The sequence below is a fragment of the Bolinopsis microptera genome, chromosome 2 (assembly GCF_026151205.1).
Source record: "Bolinopsis microptera isolate Bmic1 chromosome 2, MBARI_Bmic_1.0, whole genome shotgun sequence".
NCBI lineage: Eukaryota > Metazoa > Ctenophora > Tentaculata > Lobata > Bolinopsidae > Bolinopsis > Bolinopsis microptera.
Genome location: NC_087073.1, coordinates 15,367,822 through 15,392,644, shown reverse-complemented (window position 1 = coordinate 15,392,644; position 24,823 = coordinate 15,367,822). Strand labels below are relative to the sequence as shown.

At 39.5% G+C, this 24,823-nt stretch overlaps 3 protein-coding genes across 9 annotated transcripts in view; 2 read left to right on the top strand and 1 right to left on the bottom strand.

Moving 5' to 3' along the window:
• Positions 1 to 56, bottom strand: part of LOC134826252 (prenyl transferase-like) — a 92,610-nt gene extending 92,554 nt beyond the window's left edge. For 2 of the 3 annotated variants that reach the window (XM_063838566.1, XM_063838562.1), the window contains exon 1: positions 27 to 56. The gene's annotated coding sequence lies outside the window, so the exon portion shown is untranslated. The remainder of the gene's footprint in view (positions 1 to 26) is intronic. The other variant, XM_063838565.1, reaches the window with a different exon arrangement.
• The window catches only part of LOC134826248 (clathrin heavy chain 1-like), a 106,863-nt gene that overhangs the window by 9,658 nt on the left and 72,382 nt on the right, over positions 1 to 24,823 (top strand). Inside the window, exon 1 of one of the 3 annotated variants that reach the window (XM_063838554.1) lies at positions 24,336 to 24,347. The exons of the other annotated variants lie outside the window; for them this stretch is intronic. The gene's annotated coding sequence lies outside the window, so the exon portion shown is untranslated. Of the gene's footprint in view, positions 1 to 24,335; positions 24,348 to 24,823 lie in introns of those variants that run through there. 3 annotated transcript variants of the gene reach the window in all.
• Positions 1 to 24,823, top strand: part of LOC134826249 (neurexin-1-like) — a 56,807-nt gene that overhangs the window by 15,500 nt on the left and 16,484 nt on the right. Inside the window, exon 1 of one of the 3 annotated variants that reach the window (XM_063838556.1) lies at positions 3,750 to 4,491. The exons of the other annotated variants lie outside the window; for them this stretch is intronic. Coding sequence (XP_063694626.1) covers positions 3,768 to 4,491 — 724 coding nt within the window. The 5' untranslated portion in view covers positions 3,750 to 3,767. Of the gene's footprint in view, positions 1 to 3,749; positions 4,492 to 24,823 lie in introns of those variants that run through there. 3 annotated transcript variants of the gene reach the window in all.

The following is a 24,823-nucleotide window of genomic DNA, read 5'->3' as shown; positions in this document are numbered from 1 at the left end:
CACCGCGTTACATTACATAATTTTCTCAAATTATTTGTTATATAGTAGTGTTGAAAGTATATAATAATCAATTCGGCTGATCGAACAAGAAAACAACAATTTCAAGAAAACAACAATTTATTTAGTATCAATTAAAGCAGACAAAAATATATTTCATTATATATATAACTAGCACGAACTTTAGATCAGATATCCTATGGGACTTGGAGTAGCAAGAGATTGACTAGAAGGTATATACGTTTTACAAAGATACGTCGAAAAGAATCCAGGGTGATACAGGATCAGAGAGTGCAGACCATAAAGTTTACGCACCCACCTTTGCCTCCTGAATTCTTGGTTGGATAGAAATTTATGCAAACTTGGTCGTTTATACTCCAAGTCCCTTTGTTAAAAGAAGTAATATTATTTATGTCTAGAGTTAGCTTCATTCAATAATAACAATATCAATATAATCAATATCAATATCATACAAAACTATCGAATAAATTATCAAATATTTATTTGATAAAAAAAATATCGAATAAATTATCAAATATTAATTAATTCGTTCCGATTAAAAGTTTTATTAATTTAGATATTTAGTATTTAAAAACATTACAACAAATGGTTAAAAGCGCCCAAAATCGATTTGAGAGATTTTCAGTCTATAGTACAATCATGACATGATAGTAATAGTAAGTGTGTGCCGCTGCAATTAGATTAGATTACTGCAATTTAAAATTGTTTGGAGTCCAAGTATTTTTTAAGTCAGCTGCCTGTGCTTGTATTAATAGTGCTTTATTTCTCAATTTTATCAAGTTAATGAAAGTTTATAGGCAATTGCTTGTAGTTAAAAATTTTTTATAAACAGCGTTCCAAAGCTTGGCTGCATTAAACTAAAAGGTATTTGATTTATTTAGAAGAATTACCGTTAGACTTGTTGCACGGTTTGAAATGTTGATAGCCTCATAAAGGGGGATTGGGCAGTGCAGTAGTACTTGATAATCTTAGAGAATTCTGAAATGCAGTGATATTTGTACAAGTTTTGAGCCGTTCGAATTTTTAATCTATTAAAAATAGGTTTTGTATATGCTCCTTTTCAAATTGTTTATGGTCTAATTTTTGCATGCCATATGGTCTAGTACGTGCACATGTTGCTTGCTTATCTAAATATGAGTCGAGATCACCAAAAAGGATCCTTATACAGAAAATCAAAACATTCTATTTGATTTCTGTAACTCCATGGGCCTTGAAGTAAATATTAAGAAAACTAAGATTGTAATATTCAGCCCTCCCAAACGAAAGCAGTCCTATGAAACATTCACATTGGGAGGTCAGCCCATCCAGCACACCGATAAATACTGCTATCTTGGCATAATATTCCACAGAAATGGATCGTTTACAGCAGCAAATACTGAGCTGAGGGCCAAGGCTCTCCGTGCTCTCTATGGCCTCAAAGGCAAAATAGTTAAGGATGCCCTCTCTCACCCATAGGTGCAGATTTCGTTTTGAGGTGAACTTTTATGTTCCCGAGAAATCTTCTTAAGTTTGCTTTTTTTTCTCCTCGGGCACATTCGTAACCTACGGGCCAGGTAAACCTAAACTACATATTGACCGTTATGTACGTCGGTATCTGTTGAGGAGCCAAATCATCTGAAAAGCCCTAAACCTATATTTTGCTCAGGCACGTAGCCAGGATTTTTATTTGGAGGGGGGGGGGGGGGGCTGTCGGCGAGCGAAGTTGTAAGCTGTGGCAGGGGTCTGGGGGCACAACCCCCAGCAGGGTACAGGGGTGGACCCAATGGCGGGGGCTAGGGGGCGCAGCCCCCGGAAAAATTTTGCGAAATAGGGTCTTTTAGGCTAAATTGAAAGTTTAATGAAGTTACAAAAATGTATGGTTTGGCATAATCATTGCCTACAATCCTGACCGGAGTAATTTCCCCCTTTGAGACTTTATTTTGGGTTGAAAATTAAATTTATCGAGAGAAAGTGAAAAATCTCTGGTTCAAATTTGGATTTGAAGCCATGTTTAATTTTTTCTGTGGAGGTCACTTTTTTGCGCAGAAAGCGCTCGATTTTAGGGGAAAAAATGTATGTTTGCTTTTAATTTTTATGGTCCCGTCGGCACCTGAAATCGACGAAATCTGCAGGGGTGCTCTCACCGTGCCCTTAATATTCTATTTGACTCCTTAATAAAACCAATCCTGCTTTATGGCTGTCAAGTCTTATGCCCCCACTCAAAAACCATGAGATACCTTTCAAAAATAGATGACAAAGCCAACCCCCAGCATACCTTGAAGTACATTGCTCAAGACCACTATGAAAAATTCCACCTAAAGTTTATCAAGTGCACTTGAGTGGTCCTTGTCTGTCCATTCAAAAGCATCAAATATAAGTTGCTGGGGCGAAAGCGGGCGCCACCCCCTATTCTTTGAAGCCTGCAAACTTGCAATAGATTACTATAGTCGCCTTGAAAACACTTAAAACGAACTACTCTGTGCTGCATTTCACGAACAAATCATGTTGGGACTTCCTTGGTATACCAACATCTCAAAGCTTCTCACCAAATACAACTTCACCCCCTCATCTTCCTCAAAATCTAAGCTCTCGACACAAATCAGTCATAACATGAGGGAAGAATTCGTGAATACCTGGAAAGCTGCCAAGGCCTCCTCGCCAAAACTAGAATTCTATAACTTAATTAAACATGATTTCGAACCAGAGGCATATCTATGAATTATCAAAATACCTGATGTTCGAAAAAGTCTGACAAGGTTTCGTATCAGCTGCCACAACCTCTACATCGAAAGGGGCAGATACGAAACCCCCCTTGTACCAAGAGAAGAACGTTGGTGCACCTACTGCTTTTTTAGCAAAGGGCTCAAGCCTATTGAGGACGAAAGTCACGTATTGATTGACTGTTTGCTCTACTCCTTAGTTAGGGAAAAATTCAATTTCCATCCCCAAAACATTACTGACCTAGTCGGTTTGCTCTCCAACAAAACTCTAGATCCTACCACACTCACTGCCACAGCAAGAGCAATCCATTCAATTCTCTCTGTGAACAAAAATTATACAGCCTATTATAAGAGCCCAGATTTCCACTCAAATACTGGCAAGTGCATAATGCTATAGGACCCTAAAATAAGATTGAACCATACAAACTCGATTTATCTATTTTTCTAAAACTAGCATTATATAATAACATTTCTAAATTATCCCTACACACTTGTAAATAATTAGAATTGTGTAACTTAAATTATTTCAGAATTACAACTATTGTGTACTCAATAAAGTAATTATCACTTTTGTATCCTTGTATCCTTGTATCCTTGTATCCTACAGTGCTTCTGTGTGATAAAAAGACTATCATTGGACCGTTCTTTTTAGGACAACACCCCAAACACGTATACCATAATTGAGATGTGATTCAAAGAGAGCATTATATATTTTCAAATATAGTTCAGAAGGTATCGAGTGCCGAATTCTACAGATTGCACCAGTCATAGCAAGAGCCACATTAACGTTGGTTAATGACACATGGTCAGTTTCTCAATATTCTTAGAACAACGCCATGATAAGTCCATACGTTTAGGGCTAACAATGGCATATTTACAAACCACTCAAGGCATAGCAATGATATCATTTTCAATGATATTGAGCTTTATTAACCACCCATACTGATAAAATCTTGAAAGTTGAAACCCCTGTTATTATGTATTGCTTCAATTGTTTTTTAAATCATTTTAATATACTATCTCAATAGGTCAGCTGATGTCCTATTAAAGATGAAAATAGTTTTGTTTGTTCAGATACTAATTGTCTGCGCTTCTGCAGAGAAGACATTCTTTGACACGGACAACACCTTTGCTAGTTATCGTAACTGGGTAGTCAGGGATAAAGGAATCTTGCTGTTTTCCTTCAGTACATATAAAGAAAATGCCCTTCTTCTGTACACTGATGGTGGAGTAGATGGATCACAAGACTTTTTGAAAGTTCAGCTTGTTAATCAGAAGATGGTTGTGCACTCGAATTTTGGCAGTGGCACTGAAATATTTGAAATAGGGGAGAGGCTGTCAAACGGAGTTTTTCACTCAGTGAGAATTCAAGTAGGATCTGGTGTCATAACTGTTGTCCTTGATGATGCTTTTAGCAAGGAGCAGCGCTTTGACAACTCTGCAGCAGACAACACTCTACAACTTTCATCTTCTCTCTTTATTGGAGGTGTAAGCAAATTCACAACCTTTGATCTAATTGAACCAGACATGAGCCTTGAACCTCGATTTTCTGGGTGTATAAGTGGATTGAAGTTCACAAAAGCAGATGGAGAAACTCTGGCACCTCCCAATTGTGTGGAAGAAGAGGGAACTGCTGAGGGATGTGAGGCAACAGCTTGTGAAAACCTTTCTTACACAGACTCCTGCAGGAACGGGGGCAAGTGCGAGCCCCAACTTGATGGTTATGTTTGCAACTGTGAGGGTACCGGATATTCTGCAGACAGATGCACGACAGGTTGGTTCATCAATCAAATTGTTTTAAAGTTAATTTCAACTAGTTACAGATTTCGCTTGTTTGTCAGGTAATTGTTTTCTTTTGTGTCTTGTCCTTGTACATGTCCCTGGTATATTGAAATTGTGTTGAATTTGAATTAGCGTTAGAGTCACGTTCTGAGACTAATAATTCACTAACATGTACTATGTAGTGTTAGCTGTATTACTTGCAAATAAGAATGTGAGTGGGAGTATACATGTAAATTCTTGTTGACAATGTTTCTCTAAGCAATTCAGCATCTAGTCTATATGCATTATGCAGTGCATAATGCATATATATTAATATGCACTTATCCCATAAAATCATTATGATATAGCAGTTGCATCATTTCATAAAATCATAATAAAAGGTATTTTAATAAATCCTACTTTCCTCACAATCCCTATCATAAGGCCTTTAAACTAGGTCCTTTACAGTGATCAGATAAGTTTTGTTTATAGGCGATGAACAATATTAACATATCCCATGAAATGTCTCTAAAATGATGTCTCATATTATGCATATTATGCACGTGTGACTATTGCCAACACCTGGTCGGTATACACACCATCTGGACTGTTCTACTAGGTCAGCAAGTACCTTCCAGCGCCATTGAAGCTACATGTGGTGAAACTAATACCTGTGAGCTCCATCACATGTGGTCTAACTACATGTCAAATTCGTCCAATTTTTCCACATTGGCTCAATCAAAACACTATAATAGATCTTTTAGTTTTAACTTGAGCTTGGATAATTTCAACCTCAAGATTGGTGACTTTTTTTCTGAATTCAGAGCGTATGTGGTGAACAGATTTAGATCTGAGTCGCTGTGATCATGTAAAAGTCATTCTGGCAGCTGCTCGACTAGTTTCTTCCTGGATAGTGTTATGTGACAAATAAGTACCCGGAATGAGGATTGAAACATTGTTACTGTGACAAATGGACCGCAACACGTCGCTCCGTCTTTCGTTCGCCATTCAATGGTCGTTTATCAATTTGTGAGCGATTTGGAGACAAATGAGGCCTGGAAGTAGAGGTATATTCCGATAATTCATTGTCCAATGGTCCATAATATTCCGTATGATTAGATGGGTATGTCTGTACAATTGCTATATTCGGTGCTTAACAATGTCTTGTTATGTTAAGAATACAAAATTATCGCGAACAATATTTTTTCCCAGCCGTAAAACTGTTAATGCAGATTGGGAATAGTCCCCAAGTTAAACAAGGGTCTCCATCATCTCAAAAATTTCAAATATTGTCATGGTTGGTTGATCACACGATAGGTATAATGTATAATTGATACTATACACACACACATACACACTAGAACACACAAGAAACAACGTCAAAGGGACCTTAACTTTACCGCTCCTATTATCTCTGCATCTCTTTGATCTCAATCATGCTTCTAGCCAGGTAGTTTGAGCTATGTGTTATTAATCGTGCAATATCACTGTTTTTGTGTACTAGTTTTGTAGTAGCCAGTTACTTTTTCACATGTACACTATGTAGGCCGCAGGTCCGTCATATTAGCATACGATTTCTGATTCCACTGAGCTGGATAGTGCTACACTCTTAAAATTTGAATATTTAGAGGTAACTTCAAACGAAATTACCGACCCCTCATATTGCCCTGACCAGCTCCTGGCTCCCACACTTCATCTAGTTTACAATATCACGTGACCCACACTTCATCTAGTTTACAATATCACGTGACTGTTACCCCAAATCACAGGACCTGATTTCTGGCTTCCGATTGGATGTTCAGGACATTTGTAGTGCTTATTATTTGATTTGGAGCTGGAGGTTGGTGGAGTTTGATTACTAGTGTTAGTGTAGACTGCTCCACGAGAATCCCGGAGAAAGTGACCGATCACCCATCATTTAGTCACGTGACAGTTGGTGCTGTAACATCCTGATTTGTGGGGACTGTGAGGGGGCAATGTCTTCTTATAATATGAAAATAAAATGCTAACTGATTATAACGTAACCAGTAACTGTTGTTAGAATTCTTAGAATCTTAGATCATGGTTAGAATCACGTGCGCGCTAGTCAAGTTGTCGTGCGATGTAAGATAAAGGATTTGGTACATGATGTAGGATGTACGATGTAGGATGTAGGATGTAAGATGTAGGATGGTTTGCTTGAGCAGGAGGATGGTTGGGTCCTTGTGGCCGCCCCACTGACTATGGTTTCAATGTTCACAGCTATTAGTCTCGCTTATTACGGCTTATTATGAGAAAACTTGGTTGGAAACTGGTGAAGTATGTCGAGAATGTTTGATAAATTCACAACTTTTCATCCAGCGTTAGTGTCATGGCAGTATTCCTGTTGAATTAAATACCGAAAGGAACGTTTTTAAATCCCAATTTCAGGTTCCTTGCGTCGCGGAAATTGCTTGCCAGTTTTAGTTGAATTTCCTTTAATGTACAAAAATAATGGTCCGGGAATCCCTTGGGCAAGAGGAAAGAAATCCATTAGGGATTGGACGTAATGGAAATGTAGTACTCAAGTCACACTTTTCAGTGATGAGAGTATTTATACTTTATTTGGTAAAATGAGCGAGCCGAGGCGTATTTAGCCACTACTGCGGTACTCCGAGCAACATTTCAAGATATTTTACATATAATATAATAACGAGTTATATTGCAATATACTTTGATCGCTTATTATGCATGGCACAAATAATATTTATCTACTCAAAACGTCTGTATTTTCAACAAAAGATAGCTTGACAAATCGACTATTACTCAGGCCCAGGGAACAAAACATCTTACAATATTTGTGTAGCATGGTGAAGATATTGTCTGCCAGCTAACAGCTTTCTATTGTAGTAAGATTAAAATTGATTAGGAGCACCTATTGACAGAAAATGGGAGTACATATTAAGATCTTATCGGAACATGTAGACTATTTTGGGGAGCTTATTTACGAAAGGCCTTGAAATGAGGACTGATGTAAACTAGGAATGTTTCCGGACCTAGTACCTAGGGTATTAACATTGTAACAGTGATGATATGTCACAACATATATTGCAACATCTGGTAATCTCTTACCCTCACTCTCTCTCTCTCTCCCTGTTAAGAGAGGGAGAGATGTTTAAATTTGAATAGCTGTCAGGAACTAATTCTCCTGAGATTTCACGTGATTGCAGGTCTGCTGTCAGCAACTCTCTCACCCTCCGAGCAGTGATCATCTCAAATACAACCCACAACTTGTTACATTCTTCTCGTGTCACTCACATCTCTATCTGGGTGCCAGGGTTTCATCACCTTTATAGACTAGAAGGTATCAGCAGGGCACCATGTAAAATAATTGATTGGTAGAGTTTATTAATTGATCATCTCTAATCGTTACTAAGAGGGCAGATAATATCTCTAATCGTTACTAAGAGGGCAGATAACAGGCGCTCTCACTAAGATAATCAAATCACGGTAATATCTACTTTTAACTAATATTGTTATGACTTTGAAATGCGCATTCAGTTTAACTGCTAGTTTTTAAAAAGGCATTTTTAAAATAATTTCTCTGTTAAGTGACAATTCACGACAAAGATTACAACCAGTGCTGCTGTCTAATTAAATTCTGACGTATAATTTGACAAGGTTATTTTAGGGCGGACATCTTGACAGGGATATAATATGATACTTTGTGTTCATTTCATAAAATCGAGTTAAACGGAGTGAGACTTTGGTGACGTCACAAGGTTCAAACCATGTTGTGTAACTTTAAAAGTTGTGGTATGTAGAAAATGTTGGGTGAATATGCCGGAAATCATTGCTCTTTGATTCGAGACATCAAGCGATAAGGATAGATTTCGAACAATCATCAATGACAATATTTTGAATTTTCTGATTTCTAGTCCGGATCTTTACCATATATTATATCAGCCACCTTCACCTGCAGTATTCTTTATTTCAAGCTGCACGAAAGGAACTCTGTAGATTCTGTATAAAGAAAATGTGTATGTTAGCAGTCAATAACTAAACCGCAGTAGTTGCAGTAAAATCACTAGCAGGAACATTATGATCGATGAGGATTGAAACCCACTCCTATAATATTATGCGGGGCAGGAATGTGAAACCAGATGAAATATAGACTTAGTACCCGCCCTATAAAGCTATAACCCGGTTACCTGCTTGTCCTCCAGTTACCCGCTGGTAATTAACCCCCTGGCTGGTATTTATTCCTGGTAATACTGGTAAACAAGGGACCTTATATTAGGTGTACACGTGACGTGACATTACATACTGTACCAGTGCATCTGACAATATCTAGAACAACATCTTGATCTTGTCTCAGGGCAGTACCTACCCTCAGCTATTCCCCCCGCAATGATACCTACTTGAAGTATTTAAAACTCTCATTCCAAGTAATTTAAGCCCCTTGATAACCTCAACTTTCGAGCAAATTGCAAACGATTTGCCATGGTTAGGGGAAATAATATGTGCTGGATCGTTTGCTGTAAGCCACAGGATACAATATAAATAGCTCTAGCTTGGATATTAGGAGTTTAAGTAGACGCTGTCTATGCTGCAGGTCTACTTGAATACGTAGGGCAACGTTTTTAAACCTTTCACCTGTCAGCTATTAGCTGTGCTGCTAGATCTGTGCCATTAGGTTTTACTAATTTATTACTGGTACTGTACTTATAAGTTTATAAGATGGGGCCGTAGTTTCCAATCTCCAGATAGCTTTAGGTCGTCCTGACATGTAGAAAAACAGTCGATCAAAATTAATCATGGGATACGATAGATTTTGCGGCCTAACTCGATTCTACTCCTTATCAACTATACTTTTATAACTGTTCCACAAACTTACATCTTTGGTAGCACGACTGCAATCTTCATTGCCCATTAAATACTGAAATCTGAGACCTACGTTCTTTGAATCTATCAGACCTTCTCGAGGCTGCCCAGATAAGTCTACACTTTACAGTAGCACGTGACATTAGCCCACCCTCTTATTGGTTCCCCGCCAAGTTTACAGTTTTGACCGGCTAGCTCTCATTAAACTCAGAGTCTTTGATCCGCTTCAAAGCAAACTCACTGGACAATTAATAAAGGAATATGACCTTACAAAGCTGTAGGGTTAGAGTCAAAGCAAATCCCTCCACAAACGGTGCCCGATAGTTACACGAGCTTCAGTCCAGCCCTCAGCGTATCCCAGAAAAGTTGGAATATAGATAGAAAGATCTAGCATCTAATTAAAATTAACGGTCTGATTTTATCTTTTACTGCTTCTAGAACACATTACATGTGGGAGGTAACCGAGCACTCCAGACGACATGAAGTCGAGAGTAGCGTCCTCGTGTCCTCGTGTCAGAACGGCTAAATTTATTGACAATATAGTAACAATGTGTGTTGTGTATCAGATTGTGTATCAATGTAGTACACTCCCCCTGCCGGCCCCAATGTCTCGTCATCTCTGTGTAGAGATGAGGGGGAGAGAGAGAGTTTGCTTTGATCTTACCGAACAAAGAACTTGCATACTTTGTAGGGCCGTGTTAGAGGTGGAGAACACGTTGCTTATTACTCATTACATAAATTATAAAACTCCTCAAAGATCAATACGATACATTTATAATAGAACTTTCCTCCTCCCCCTTTCATCTCCTCCGTTGTACCGTCAAGTTTGACTGTTCACGATGATCCCCGAAAGTCTTAATAAAGTGCGAGTATAAGATTCAGTGAAGCATGAATATGTGCTTGTTCTCTGGAGAAGTCTACTGGACTACTAGAGTTGTTCTGATTTTCCCACACGCCGATGCTCAAGACTGCATGATATTTAGTTTTGAGTTTAGAAAACACAAGGAAATATTTTATGCCGGATTGCACGGTATTTTATAATACGGACCGTGACTCGCATCGGAATTGTCAGTTTCACCCGTATTTTACAAATTACGCTTGTCTAGATCACGGATATGATAATGTAAGCTCGATAACATTATCACAATATAATGATATACCGACTTAGCAAACCACGTGTAGCAGTACTCCTGATACAATTATAAGTGTACGAGCCTCACGATATCATGTATGACCCATTCATGACCCGGCAAGTTGAAAGACTTACAGTATTGAGCTGCTGCTGCTGCTGCAGCGATGAATACTTTTTGCAATTATAGAAACGCTTCAGTGCATTTACAACCTTATCCCCCGTTCATACATAATAATACACCCTTATCGTGTTGAAAGCTCTAACTCGGTTTATGTAAGTCGTACTCGGACATTTTAACTTTAAACATGGAATACTTTGCGAGAATTTTAAAATGAATCACAGGTAGGCATGACAGCTAAAATCTCCCTGGAAACTGAGAACCAACTCGTTAAACTTTAGAAATACTTTCTATTATTTTGTGAGGTTTCCCAATAAAAATCAGGACGTTTAAGTTAAAACTCAAAGTGTGCCGACAGATAACCCCTTAATAGACAGTGAAGTTTACAAATTGTTTCTGATTTAACCAGTTAACCCACCGGCGCTTTGAAAGTAACCTGTCTTCAAGGCAGTGCCAACCGCCGGGGTGTAAATTGAGACTTTGCACAAGAAGTTAGTGATCGAACGAGCACTGAGCTGTACTTTATAACCCTGACATCATTTGAGACCAGCTTCTGTGTCTAGATTTTAAAAGTTCAGTTATTTGACGGTGAAATGAATTAGATTCGGGAGTTTACCAGAACAGGCATAAGTTTACCGATAATTAACCAGACGGAAATACATAGTCCTTTGTGACGTCATCAAAGCTGAAACTTCTTCATTATATTACTGATATGATAGAGTTAAACCCCGGTTTTGTAGTTAGTTCCGCGGTCTCCCCGACTCTCAGAGAGAAGGAACATGTAAGGAGATCGCTGAGCCTCTAAATACTGGTGATGACACCACGTCAACTCCCGTCAATTCTCGTTAACTCTCACCAACCTGACCGTACTCTTAATGCCCCGAACTCTATTTGAAGTGAGTCAGGTGGAGAGATGAAGGGTTTAGCGCACTACTAATCGCTTTTGATTGGTCTGCTGACAGAATATAAGGGTATCTTAACCCAACCTCTGTCAGTAGGCAGTCTGGAGCTGAGTTTGTCCTGAACAAAAAAGCTTTGCATTGCCTAATAAAAATACTTCAACCTCTCCGACTCTTGTAATTTGTTGATTGTTCAACTGTAATGTCCTGTACATACAAACAAACAATTACAGCAATTTTCTCACCTCTATACCAACACGTATAAACAAACAATTACAGTAATTTGCTCTGTATTTACTCCTCCTACACTCGCAAACACAGAATTATCTCATGTGTACCTGTAGGCGCTGGAGCAGCCATCATTCGATACATGTCCTGAAATGTAAAGAGCACAATGATCTGGTATATATTCATATTGTAGGCGTGCTGGTAGATATATATTAGGAGTAAGACTTTTTCAATAGTACTAAGTAGTTTTCTAAACATCCTTTATGATGATATTCTCTTCAGGGCAATAAACACTGGATCGACCTAGTACTAATATGATATAAGATAACTTGATAAGATTCTGAATAATCAGCAGTGATCTGTCTAAAAATACAATGTCCCCGGATCGCATTGTTTCAACTTTATACTGTAATTTTTATTAATCGAGTCTCGCAGAGATTAATTTAATTCGGATTTATCCAGCTACATTGCGACTTATAAAAAACAACGATCTCATCACTTACTTAAGTCTGCACTAAGAACAGAGTTTGAAGCTCCGCCAAACTCTCCCTGAAAACTCGGTCTGTCTATAAGAGGGTTAGACTTATAATTTCTTCCCATCCTTTTTGACCTGTCTTTCATTGCCGTAAGACGGCATATATCGGCATATAGGCGTGTTGATGGACGGGAAAGTGTACCTCTTTAAGTCTAGGTGGGGAGTAAGTTTTACACGCGGGATGAGGACAAAACGATCCGTGTGTGGTGACAAGCCGCTTATTTATGTAGGAAACTTTTTACTACTGTATAATTTCGTAAATAATTCACACCCTTCGTAACTTGTAGGGGATTAAATTAACAGATTGACGCACATGAATCCGTACACATCTCGAACACGTGATAATTATGAGTTAGATTAAAAACCTCCTGCTGTTCAACTTTTAATTGATTGAGTAGCCTAAGTAAGGTAAATTGTAATAAGTTCAAGAGTTCTGAGTTCTGAATAGCAAACAGTTGTTTACAGTTAGTAGGTGAACTTGTAAAGCCGTTGTCCCTAAAGTATACTCGAATAACATTTAGTAACGGAGTGGTGACGCATGAAGACTTGTTGCCACCTACTAACCAACCTCTTGCCATTTAATTTAACATCTGTGAGGTCAAATATGTGTCCAAGTAGTACTACTCAGCAGCTCAATTGGCAGTTTTCAGGGCGTCACCCCTGAAATCTACAGTTACTATTACTGCTACTTAGTGTCATATTGAGAACCTTGTATTTCCTGAACACATTCGAATACTTTAGGTGTTTTAACTTGAGTACTGAGTGGTCTGAGGGGAAGAGGAGATTTTGTGAGCGTGTTTTTAGACAATATGATGGTAATATATGAGTGGTAGTGAGTGGACTGTTAGTTTGAAACCAGTACTAGACAAGTATGTGAGTGTAAAGCCAGTAGTAGAGTTATTGTCAGTTTGAAGGTATGATAGTAGAGTCTAAAAGTCTGACAGTGAGCCCCTCTATAACTAGCAGGTCTCCACTTTTCGAGAGTCCTGTAAATTTGATTAAGTGGCGGATGTTTCAATTTGACAGCTCCCAATTATCTCTCTCTCTCTCTCATATATCAGTACCTCTTGTTAGGGAAAATACTAAAATACTGGTCACATTCTTACATTCTTGTACTTTCATCTGCACTACCTCGGACCTCCACACCCAACAAATAGTCCTCTATCGTGTCTATATCATTCATTATTGTATTTGGTATGTCTATTTTACTCAAAGAGAACTCACTGCAGACATAAACCTCTTAAACTTTTCCTTCTTAAGATTCCTCACCTAAACATCCCAGGCCTTTCCTCAGATCATTCCACGGTGTTAAATCCTGGTAAACTCTCTCGATAACCAGAACTAAGAGTCTCATTGTGATCCAGCAGTATTGAGATCTGTCTCGCACCTTCAAATCTCTGTCTGGGAACCACAATCTCTCAAATTTAAACCGTAGACGATTAAACATACACTCTCTTATTCGCCAGTCCCGGAAACCTTCCTAATGGTTTGTCTGTTCTACCCAGCTCAAACAACGGACAGTCCACACTTTTTAACTCAAAAGCCAAATCTTATTCGATTTTGTGGTTAGCTGTTGAATAATTTCGAAAGTATTTTCTTCACCAGGGTCAGGTACTAAGGATGCCAGGTAGATTTGGGGAGAGTTTCAGATGTGACCTAAACGTGGAGAACACACAAGCATGCTCACAGCTATTTTAACATAACAAGCGCTTTATTCCAACCGCTCTGTGTCCTCAAGTTTACCCCTTTTAAAACCTCTCCTCTCACCAGTAAATGTGCGGTCTATTAGATTTGGGAGTAATTATCTGTTCCGCCCTATTTGAACACGATAAAAAACAACTTGATACTAAGTTTACAGGCAGCTTTTCTAATTTGGAGCAGGTAAACAGACTGTCTTATCTTGAAAATCCAATTTGAAACTAATCTAAATTCTAAACAGTAGGTGAGAAGTGACGCCTCGTAACACGGGGAGAGAGAGAGAGAGTGGGAGCGAGGGGGTGTATTGTACTGAAGTGCGAGGTGTCTGTTCCTGGGGTGGTACTAGAACCTTCCAACCGTGACTACATTATACGTGACTACCATTGTGTATGTGTGTGTGGGATCGGAATTTAATGATGCGGGAACCTGAATTATTGTAACAAGATATGTTGGAACGTGTGCATTGTGTGGCACACCTGCGCGTGTGTAGGTGTAAATTGTAAAACACAGTGTGTGTGTATCGTGTGTGAGCCACAGTTCACACCAATTGTATCTTCACAATACACACTTACAGTCTCCAGACACACACCAGTGACATCAGTACCTAACAATTACTGTAAGAAAGTGACCTCATATATTTGAGGGTGATACTCCATTACACCCTCCCTGAACCCCGCTCTAATTCAAGTGTATAGTTTCTAATTGAACTGCTCACAGTTCCACAAACTCAGATTAGAGACAGTAATATTAAAGCTGAGCTCCGTGATTGATATTGGTTGATGATCGGTTATGTCTGTGACGTAGGCCCCAGTATCAAATGTAGCGAGATAAGATATGTGGTAAGTTCTTTGTGTCTCGGATATGTAAGTGGTTTGCAAGTAGAGCACGGTAGCTTGTGATACTCAGCTTAATGCTGTGTGTCTGCTTATATTTCATTTAATGTTATCATTATTATTATTATACTGCGGGGGTGGTAATGTCACCGGAAATTGGGGCTGGTTTCTGGGTGAAACAGACCGTGAAACACGTCATGTTAGAGGTCGGAGGTTGTTTCAAAGTTGAGAGTTGGGAAGCCATTTAATAAAGTTGGAGGATCAAAGTGGTAATTTTCCTTTGTTGTATCTTCTTATCTGGGATCATAAGTCTATCAGGGCTCTCTTATCTGGGATCATGAGTATAGATCTTAGGGGGCCGTCAAGTGTTGAGACTTGAGACCCTGATCAGACTAAAGACAAAAGCGTTTGCTTGTACCAGTTACCAGTCAGTTTGCTGCCGCACTAAATCACTGTGTTTTGACAACGTAGTGCACACACTAATTACTCCTAATCAGTGGTTTAATTACCACTAATTACCTGGACTATGGCTGAGAAACACACCTTGGTACCCGCAAGGTGGCGGGCTGTGGGGCATGAGAACTGTCTCTGATTGGTTGGTGTGTTTGGGAAATGAAGTGTGATTGGGTGAAATCAGGTAGTTTGTAAACAGGAAGCTGTAACGAGGGGGAATCAGCTTTTTAGAGCGTGGGAATTTGCCCAATTTTGTGATGGTTGTGTAATCATAGTAATACATGGTAAATCTAGGAAATATTGTTTTTAGATTATTTATCCTTGGTTCCAATGCGATATAATGACTGACTTCAATACTGTTACTGTACGGGTGTACTAAAGATCGAAGCAATAGATAGTCAACAAGTCAGCAGCTTTACCGGCTGAACTTTCTCAAAACATTAGGATAATTGCATTCTACTCCAAAGTACTCTGTTAGTACCTGATACGAGAGAAAATCTTAAGATCATAGAAGGCTTGACATTCTGTATTTTTGAAATTTTGTAAAAACTAAAACATGATCTGACATTCGACGCGAATACAAGACTTGATAACTTGATTTCCATGATATTTACCATAATAGTATGGTAAGTGGAATCTAGATTAAATGTTCATTTTGTATGAAATTTAAAAACTGGCAATGTAGTAATAACGAAACACTGCCCATCACGAGTTTTCCCAAAGATCAGCTGTTATTTCGGGCAGAAATTTTCTGTCTGTATCTCTGGTCAATTCTCACCTAGATTGCAAGATATTTACCATAAATATAATACTTTTAATAGTATGGTAAGGCAAGTAGCTACAATGTTCGTGTTACGCGAATGGTTTTAAGTAGCTATCACGTGACATCTAAATATAACTTTTAATGGAGGCTAGTGCATTGTTTTAAAGTTTTAACACTGAAATGGGAGTTGTTGACGACCTCTGGGAATTGTTGATGACCTCTGTATTGTGTGGGTAAACCTGTACAGAGGTTGAACGATAATATCTTAGCTCGGCTGTTTCATCTAAATATGCATCATCCTATTGTGTTGGCGCCATGAGAATCGGTTTACCAACGGTTTACTGGTTACTACCCTCCCTGCCCTGGGGCTGCTAACATGAAACCATTGTTACCACATAATAGGATGACCAGTTCCCATTATATTTTAAAAGCTCTGCCATGTGAACTGACCGGGTGTAGTCTGTGATCGTGCATATCCCCCGGTTTTCCACTTGACAATCTCCACGGTGAAACAAAATTACTAAACCAGGTCTACAGCCGCACTGCAAGCCCACGTGCCCAGTTTCTCTCCTCTGATTGGTTCCCAGCGCCCACGTGACAAGCCGTCTCGACCGATGATTGGTGGGCCCCCGAACTGAGCTCGCCAGTGAAGGTGGAGAGACCGACAAATGGGCAGGCTCATTAGGCTGATTACCTGTGTTTAATATCTAAATTGCTACTTGTCAAGTCAGTGTCAAGCCTGCGTGCTATCTCCATCCCTCCGGCTCCCCAGACTCTCTTTCACCTGCAAAACTACTCTTTTTCTGAGTAGTTTCCAAATTGAACTCAGCTCCATCTGCATCATGTCAGATTGGTGTTCAGCTTTATAATGAGAAGTTGACAAATATATGACAACACAGGCTGCCACCCGGGGGGAGAATGAGCTGTCCCACTGTGTTAATCAAACTAATAGCAAGGGGTTTTCATGAGCTATATTGGGCTATTGAATAACGGTTTCAGTTATCAGTACCACTCCTTCTTCACTCTACCCCGGACCACAGAAATCAGTGAACTAATTGCTGCTTTCCTCCTCCTGTATTTCATGGCTATTCTAAAAGCAGGGTACATAATATGAAAACATTGCTGGCTAGTTTAGGTATTAAGTTAGTAGGTATTAAGTTAGTATAGGTATTAAGTTAGGTTTGGAGGGGGGCCTGTCAGGGGGCATCTCCTGAAATAGTGACCGGTGTTAAGTGTATAGGCTGCGATACCTTCTACTTCTCTTCAGGACAGGGCCACTCCATGTCTTACCATTATCTAATTTCAAAAAGAAAGGTTTCTCTATTCTCAGTTATGTAGGATTTGTGCCAAAATGTTGTTAAGAAGAAGGGCGCACCCTACTGTAGTACACAGCTACACAGGACATTGGTAGCCCTGATGGCTGTTGAGCTGTTGTAGTGCTGCTGTCTCGCACACACCCTCGCCCCCTTCATTACTATCAAACGTGATACTGTCCTAAATAACTCTGGATTTTTACAAAATCGTCACCATGGTAACCTCCTCCTGGTGCGATAACGTGTTGCTACATGGCAGGTAAGGAAATAAGAAGGATCACAATGAAACACTGCGCTGTGAAGGCTTACCTCAGCACAGTTTCAGGCTCATGTAAAACTTGCAGCTGAATGTTAAGGGGTTTGACCGTCATCTTCAATCTTCATGCTTTTATTCACACATTCAATGGAAAGCACCATTTTCTGTTTAGAACTTTTCGAACTCATGACCATGACGCCTCGAGTTTGTTAAATAATCTCTTATCTATACACCCTATACAGTATACATGAGTAATTACCTTCTTATCAGGTTATATTTGGTTACATCTGAATATTTTCAGTATCTTATCTAGGTATAACTCATGTCGTGATTCGTGAATTAAAGGGCCTAATTTTCGTTTACTGGGATCAATTAATGCTAATTAGATATTGAACCTTGGAAATAATGAGCGCGAATTGTGGAGGTCATTTTTCTGATAACACCCTTAATGAATCTTAATTATTTCCGCTTCATCTTGACAATCGTACAATTAGGTAAACTAGCTTACACATAATTATCAGTGAGAACAAAGATAATGACGACAAGGGCACGTCTATACTACTCAGTAGTTGACGGTGTACATACCCAGCATAACTAAAGTATATCCAGGATTGCTAAGTACCATGCCTCATTGAGCTGGGGAGAGAGCTCTAAGGCTCTTTTGTCTGACTATGTAAATTGCAACTTGTAACCAGTGTATCCACAATTGGGCTAGACGCTGGTAACTCAAACATTGGGTAATAATAGACTACGCTTTGTTGCCTAATTAGGAGGAATTTTCAGGGTTTGTCCCACCGACCATGACCACAGATTGTTCAGATAGTAGTAGTAGTAGTAGGGAGGTCTGGTAAGCAATGTAACCTACTGTTAACGGTACTTCAATTACAGTACAATGTATAAAGTTTACATACCTTGTACTGTAAGTTTTACGGATACAATCCCTCTCATTATAAATATAGCTAATGATCTTCTCATAATATTATATTGCTACCTCCTGATGTGGTAGGATGATACAATGAGCAAGGATAGGATTAGTTGATAATTGTGGGGATAAATACACTGATGGTGGAGACGACACCGTGGTGGCCATGATATTATGGTTTACCTATGATATCAGCACCCGCTAATAGCACCCACCAGAGTAGTACTGCTACCTGTGTGTGCCTGACACCTTCATGTTAAGGACCTTCTAGGCTAGACTCGGCCCCTTCAAAGTCTAGTTTAAATAAACCAGTGTAAGTTGGTTTCAGTGCAAATATTGTGTTGTACGGCTTCGCTCCACTGAAAATATCAGAACCTGTCTGTGAAACTGTGTGGTTTCCTTTCTTATCAGCGGTGACTAACTTCCACAGCTATTTTAATTAGTTTATCGCATCTCCCACATATGGAATCCTACACAACATCCTCCCAAATTCCAAAAATACGTCTAAAACTCTCTTCAACTCCCTCATCCACAAGTGTAATACAAGCTCTTCTAAGCGCCTTGACAAAGTGTCTATAATTTAATTGTCCGTACCCTAACTCCTACTTAAACTGAACGAGTCAGTACTTTGTAGAATAAGTCACTTTTCAGGTTGAAGTGTCGGACCAAGTTGGAAGTCTGTTCAATATAATGTTGTTACGTTATCCTCCACAAATAAGTTACACTATAAGTTAAGTTACTAAGTTAGCCCCCACAAATCATGCTGACATGGATACATTATCTGTATTCTGTATGTGTAGCTGCAGAAAATAAAAAATCAACTCTATTTTTGTAGTTTAAAAGTACGATTACTGTTTACCGTGGTGTGGTTGAGTTGTGTGGAAAGCTAGCATGGTCCGTGTATTTAATGTTTATCAAACTGTGGTTTTGTAGTGAGTCGTGTAAGCCACAACTTTATTGCGTATCACACACTACTTTTGTCGGCAGTAAAGACGGGATGTAATACGGTATGAAAACATGAAGCGAGGCGTGTCAAACTGTGTTTTAGAAAACAGCCAACTTCAGCTTTACTGTTAGAATATCTGAGAGCGAGGCGTGTCAAACTGTGTTGTAGAAAACCGTCAACTTCAGCTTTACTGTTAGAATATCTGAGAGCGAGGCGTGTCAAACTGTGTTGTAGAAAACCGTCAACTTCAGCTTTACTGTTAAGATATCTGAGAGCGAGGCGTGTCAAGCTGTGTTGTAGAAAACCGTCAACTTCAGCTTTACTGTTAGAATATCTGAGAGCGAGGCGTGTCAAACTGTGTTGTAGAAAACCGTCAACTTCAGCTTTACTGTTAGAATATCTGAGAGCGAGGCGTGTCAAACTGTGTTGTAGAAAACCGTCAACTTCAGCTTTACTGTTAGAATATCTGAGAGCGAGGCGTGTCAAACTGTGTTGTAGAAAACCGTCAACTTCAGTTTTACTGTTAAGATATCTGAGAGCGAGGCGTGTCAAGCTGTGTTGTAGAAAACCGTCAACTTCAGCTTTACTGTTAGAATATCTGAGAGCGAGGCGTGTCAAACTGTGTTGTAGAAAACCGTCAACTTCAGCTTTACTGTTAGAATATCTGAGAGCGAGGCGTGTCAAACTGTGTTGTAGAAAACCGTCAACTTCAGTTTTACTGTTAAGATATCTGAGAGCGAGGCGTGTCAAGCTGTGTTGTAGAAAACCGTCAACTTCAGCTTTACTGTTAGAATATCTGAGAGCGAGGCGTGTCAAACTGTGTTGTAGAAAACCGTCAACTTCAGTTTTACTGTTAAGATATCTGAGAGCGAGGCGTGTCAAGCTGTGTTGTAGAAAACCGTCAACTTCAGCTTTACTGTTAGAATATCTGAGAGCGAGGCGTGTCAAACTGTGTTGTAGAAAACCGTCAACTTCAGTTTTACTGTTAAGATATCTGAGAGCGAGGCGTGTCAAACTGTGTTGTAGAAAACCGTCAACTTCAGTTTTAGTGTTAAGATATCTGAGAGCGAGGCGTGTCAAACTGTGTTGTAGAAAACCGTCAACTTCAGCTTTACTGTTAGAATATCTGAGAGCGAGGCGTGTCAAACTGTGTTGTAGAAAACCGTCAACTTCAGTTTTACTGTTAAGATATCTGAGAGCGAGGCGTGTCAAACTGTGTTGTAGAAAACCGTCAACTTCAGTTTTACTGTTAAGATATCTGAGAGCGAGGCGTGTCAAACTGTGTTGTAGAAAACAGCCAACTTCAGTTTTACTGTTAAGATATCTGAGAGCGAGGCGTGTCAAGCTGTGTTGTAGAAAACCGTCAACTTCAGCTTTACTGTTAGAATATCTGAGTTGTAAACAACGCCAAACTTGGAAACTTCAGGTTGAATGTTGTGATATCTGTAAACAACTCTAAACTTCATTTTTACAACTCTAAACTTCAGTTTGACTACTGGTCCACTATTGGGATATCTGTAAATTTAACTGGCCAGATTGCAGGCTCAATTATTGTGTATTGTAAATTATGGAGAATCTTCTGAGGTGCCGTATCACGTTCTGAGGTGCCGTATCACGTTCTAAGGTGCCGTATCACGTTCTGAGGTGCCGTATCACGTTCTGAGATGCCGTATCACGTTCTGAGGTGCCGTATCACGTTCTGAGGTGCTGTATCACGTTCTGAGGTGCCGTATCACGTTCTGTGTTGTCACGTTCCCAACCCATGTCACTATCGTGATGTTAACACGCAATACATGAATACACCACCCAAACACGTGTTTTTTCGCCGCTCTCTTCCCAACAAAAGGTCCTGGAGCCTCTTGAAATGAACGTGAAGTCGATATATTAGATGATGACGATGTATTGTTACCATCTTATCAGTGAGTCAATACGTTATTGCAGTACGTTAGTGCTCCTTGACAAAGGACTCTGCACTTCATTCCTGAGAAATTGTTGTAGTGATGTAATAGAAGACTTCTCCGATTGCAGCCACTTAATTCAGGGGTACATTAACTGTGCCTGGTAGGGTTAATACCTGCTAACCGACACTCCTGTGAAGAACCTATGAAGTGGTCCACAGTTACCTGCTAATTGAATGTCCTGTTAGGGGTGTATATTATGAAGGAGCACACACACGCACAAACAGACATACACCCCAATAATACACAAATTGTTAGACATTTTGAATTTCCGCTCTGTGCCCGGAGTACACTCACACACTCAGACCACAATACTACTTCCTTGACCGTCCTGTCAGCTGATTGGTTAACAGGGCTCACGTGGCCTGTTTTTCTGCTTCCTGATTGGTTGAAATAAGTAACGTGGGTTGGTACTGTCTGCTGATTGGGGGAGACGGTTCACGTGCTTTTCCGTGTCAGTGTGGGGTTCAGTAGACAGTGTCCCTGATAGCTGGGGACTGAGAGCTGGTAACACCGGACAAACTGGAGCCCTTGACTAGAGTTAGGATTATAGTCAGGAAACTGGGGGCTCATATTTTTCAAGTCCTCAAACCATTCTCAGAGCACTGACTCAAATGTCTTCCTCCTCTTGAGACACTGTTAACACTTTCAAAAATAATAATCTCATATTCTCATTGTTACCACGGTTTATGAAATATTACCCCTGATTCCTGTAAATAATAAGAAACTATGAAGGCTCCAGTCGACTCTTCAGCTCCATTAATAATGAAGTGAGCTAAAGATCTGCGAGTTTCAAAGTCACAATCTAATGAAATTGCAGGAATTTTAATCTAGCTTAGAAAATTACAATGAAATTTTCATCTTGTTATTCGAAACACCAAACAATGGTATTTTATTCGGTACTCACCCTGAAACATTCCGTCCTGCAATGAGATTTACATAATGGTCATTTCTCCCCTCAAACACTGAAGTACCATGTTAAGGTGGAATTGTAACAGAATCCTAGAGTGTATTTGGAGGTCTGACCTCAAGTGAGGACTATTCGGTTACACAACATTACCGATCATTGACCTTTAGCTATCACATAAACCTTGGATCACACAACATAACACACAGAAATCAATTAGTGGAACTATGAGGTACCCATGTTGTGAGTTATTATTACTGTTATCCATACCCCGTGTAACTGTGTAATATCTAATACTGTGACCTCTCTATTGATACATTTCGGTGTTGTCACTAAAGGTGTTTGAAGTATATCTGTAACCTGGTAATGACGGTAGACTAATAGCCCCAATGCAGACTAAACTTTCGTTCCTCTTTGTTGCGGTTAGCTCTTAAATATCAGACGGGACCGCGGGGAACATGATATGTAATATGCGGATATGTGGAGCGTTGACTTTACGTAGTGTTTGGGTAAACGTGCTCAGGTGCGATAAGTGCAACAGATGCGCCAATTGGTTCACACGGTTCTCTACTATTGACTTTCCCAGCTTTAAGAGGCATGGCAACATGATAGGTTGAAGGGTACCCTTCTCAGATGACCTAACATCTGGCGCATTGAGTCGAAAAATTAAATACTTGCTGGAACGCGCAACAAGTTTTGTTTGAGTTGGCTTTTTCAGTACTGCTGCTGCGCGTTTATTTTCGCGCGCGTCGTTCGAATTTTGTTGTGCGCGTACCACGATTCTATCAAGTTAACAACATGCCACAAAGAAGATCGAACTTTATGATCCCTCCGTTAACGTAGCTAATATCGTGTCAATCCGGAAAAATTGTTATTGTACATAGTAACCTCAAATTGCACCAACATTGCACCACCATTGGACACACTACAAGTTCAATTAAAATCGTTGTATTTTCACATGTAAACTTGAGCATCATTTATGACTTCGTGAAGATGCCAATAATTCCTGGTCCATTGATAAAGTCCCATTGATAAAGTTATGAGTTTGTCAGCATCCTTAGCATTCCATTGCGTGCTTTGAAAAAACCACACAAAGCACAATCTCCTCACATCCACAACACTTAACAAGCAACGTTTCACTGACCGTGCTTAACAACCTGCTTGTAATTGAATAAATCCCGTGTTTTTGAGGAGATTAAAATGTCGATGTTTACATGGAAATACTGGAGTTAGATTAATCTACCCCCTAGGTACTCCCCTGCTGTCTCTAAAGCATGCAATCTCACGTCACGTGATGAGAGCTATCCAATAATCTGGGCAGGGCCCAACTGATTAAACATTCGGATCAAGTCCCCTCATATCGCTAACCTTTAGCTGGATGTTTTGCCGCATGATATTTGGGTGTTGGTTATGAGATCTAATCATTACTTCTTAGATTTGGTGCTGGGTGCAGTAGCTTGCTGAATATTTAAGTACCACAAGATATTTATCTCTACCTAGTATTTCCACCATTATTTCTTTCATATCGGAGCGTCCTGTAGTTGTATTACGTTCTGTCGATTTACTTTCTAAAAATGAACAATTTCTTCAAATTCGTAGTCCTTCTAACGTTCCATAGAACAACCTGCAGAATCTGTAAGTAGAATTGCGTTTATTTTAATTTGATTTCAACAAACCACATTTTTAATTTATCACCATGCGGATGGCTAAATTCCTGTAACACTAGGAGAACAATGAGCGATTCACCTGCCCCATGTTATCGTTATATCGCAACCCATATTCACCATATGGTTGTCAAAATATCAGTAGAGTTTCAATAACCATTCTCAAGAAGTGAAGGGAGGTTCCGACAGGCTGTTGTTTTAGAAGCTTTTAAATAACATGTGTTAATCGTCTTCTCAACAGTTCCTCTCATGTGACACTTATCTGTCTCACGTGATCACCCCAAACTAGCCCACTATTATCTACCTTATCCTTAATATTTTATGCCTAGACAGAATTATATATTCAGCTCCAACGGGTAGCCAAAGTTCTGTCCCTGTCATTTCCTGTTGAAATAATTTGAGAGGGCGACAAGACATTATAGCCTAGCTCAGACATGTCCAGAAATGGTGGGCTCCAAGCAGCCCTTACCGGGCATTTTCCTTGTTGGGAAAGAACAGCTTCATGAAAATAATATGCACCACATATATTCACATATTTGCAATTTTAATAGGCCTTTTATTTGCCAACATAAGTGGCATATTTCTTTCTGAGTTTCGATAACTGGACGGATTTAAAATTCGCGTACTGGAGTGCCATTTTTGTTTTATATTGAGACAAAAAGTCGCTTTTTAACCACCTACGTTACCAGTCATATGACAGACAACCGATCACCATTTTGTCACGACACGCCATTGTACAAAAAAGTTTTAAACTCATCCTTCGAGTCAGTCGTACGACTGCGGTCCTTTGATCGTTAAACTGAATCTCGAGCTGATGTATTCTTCTTTCCCATGCTATCTTTTTCAACTTGCAGGGCTGGATTATGATTTATTATGAT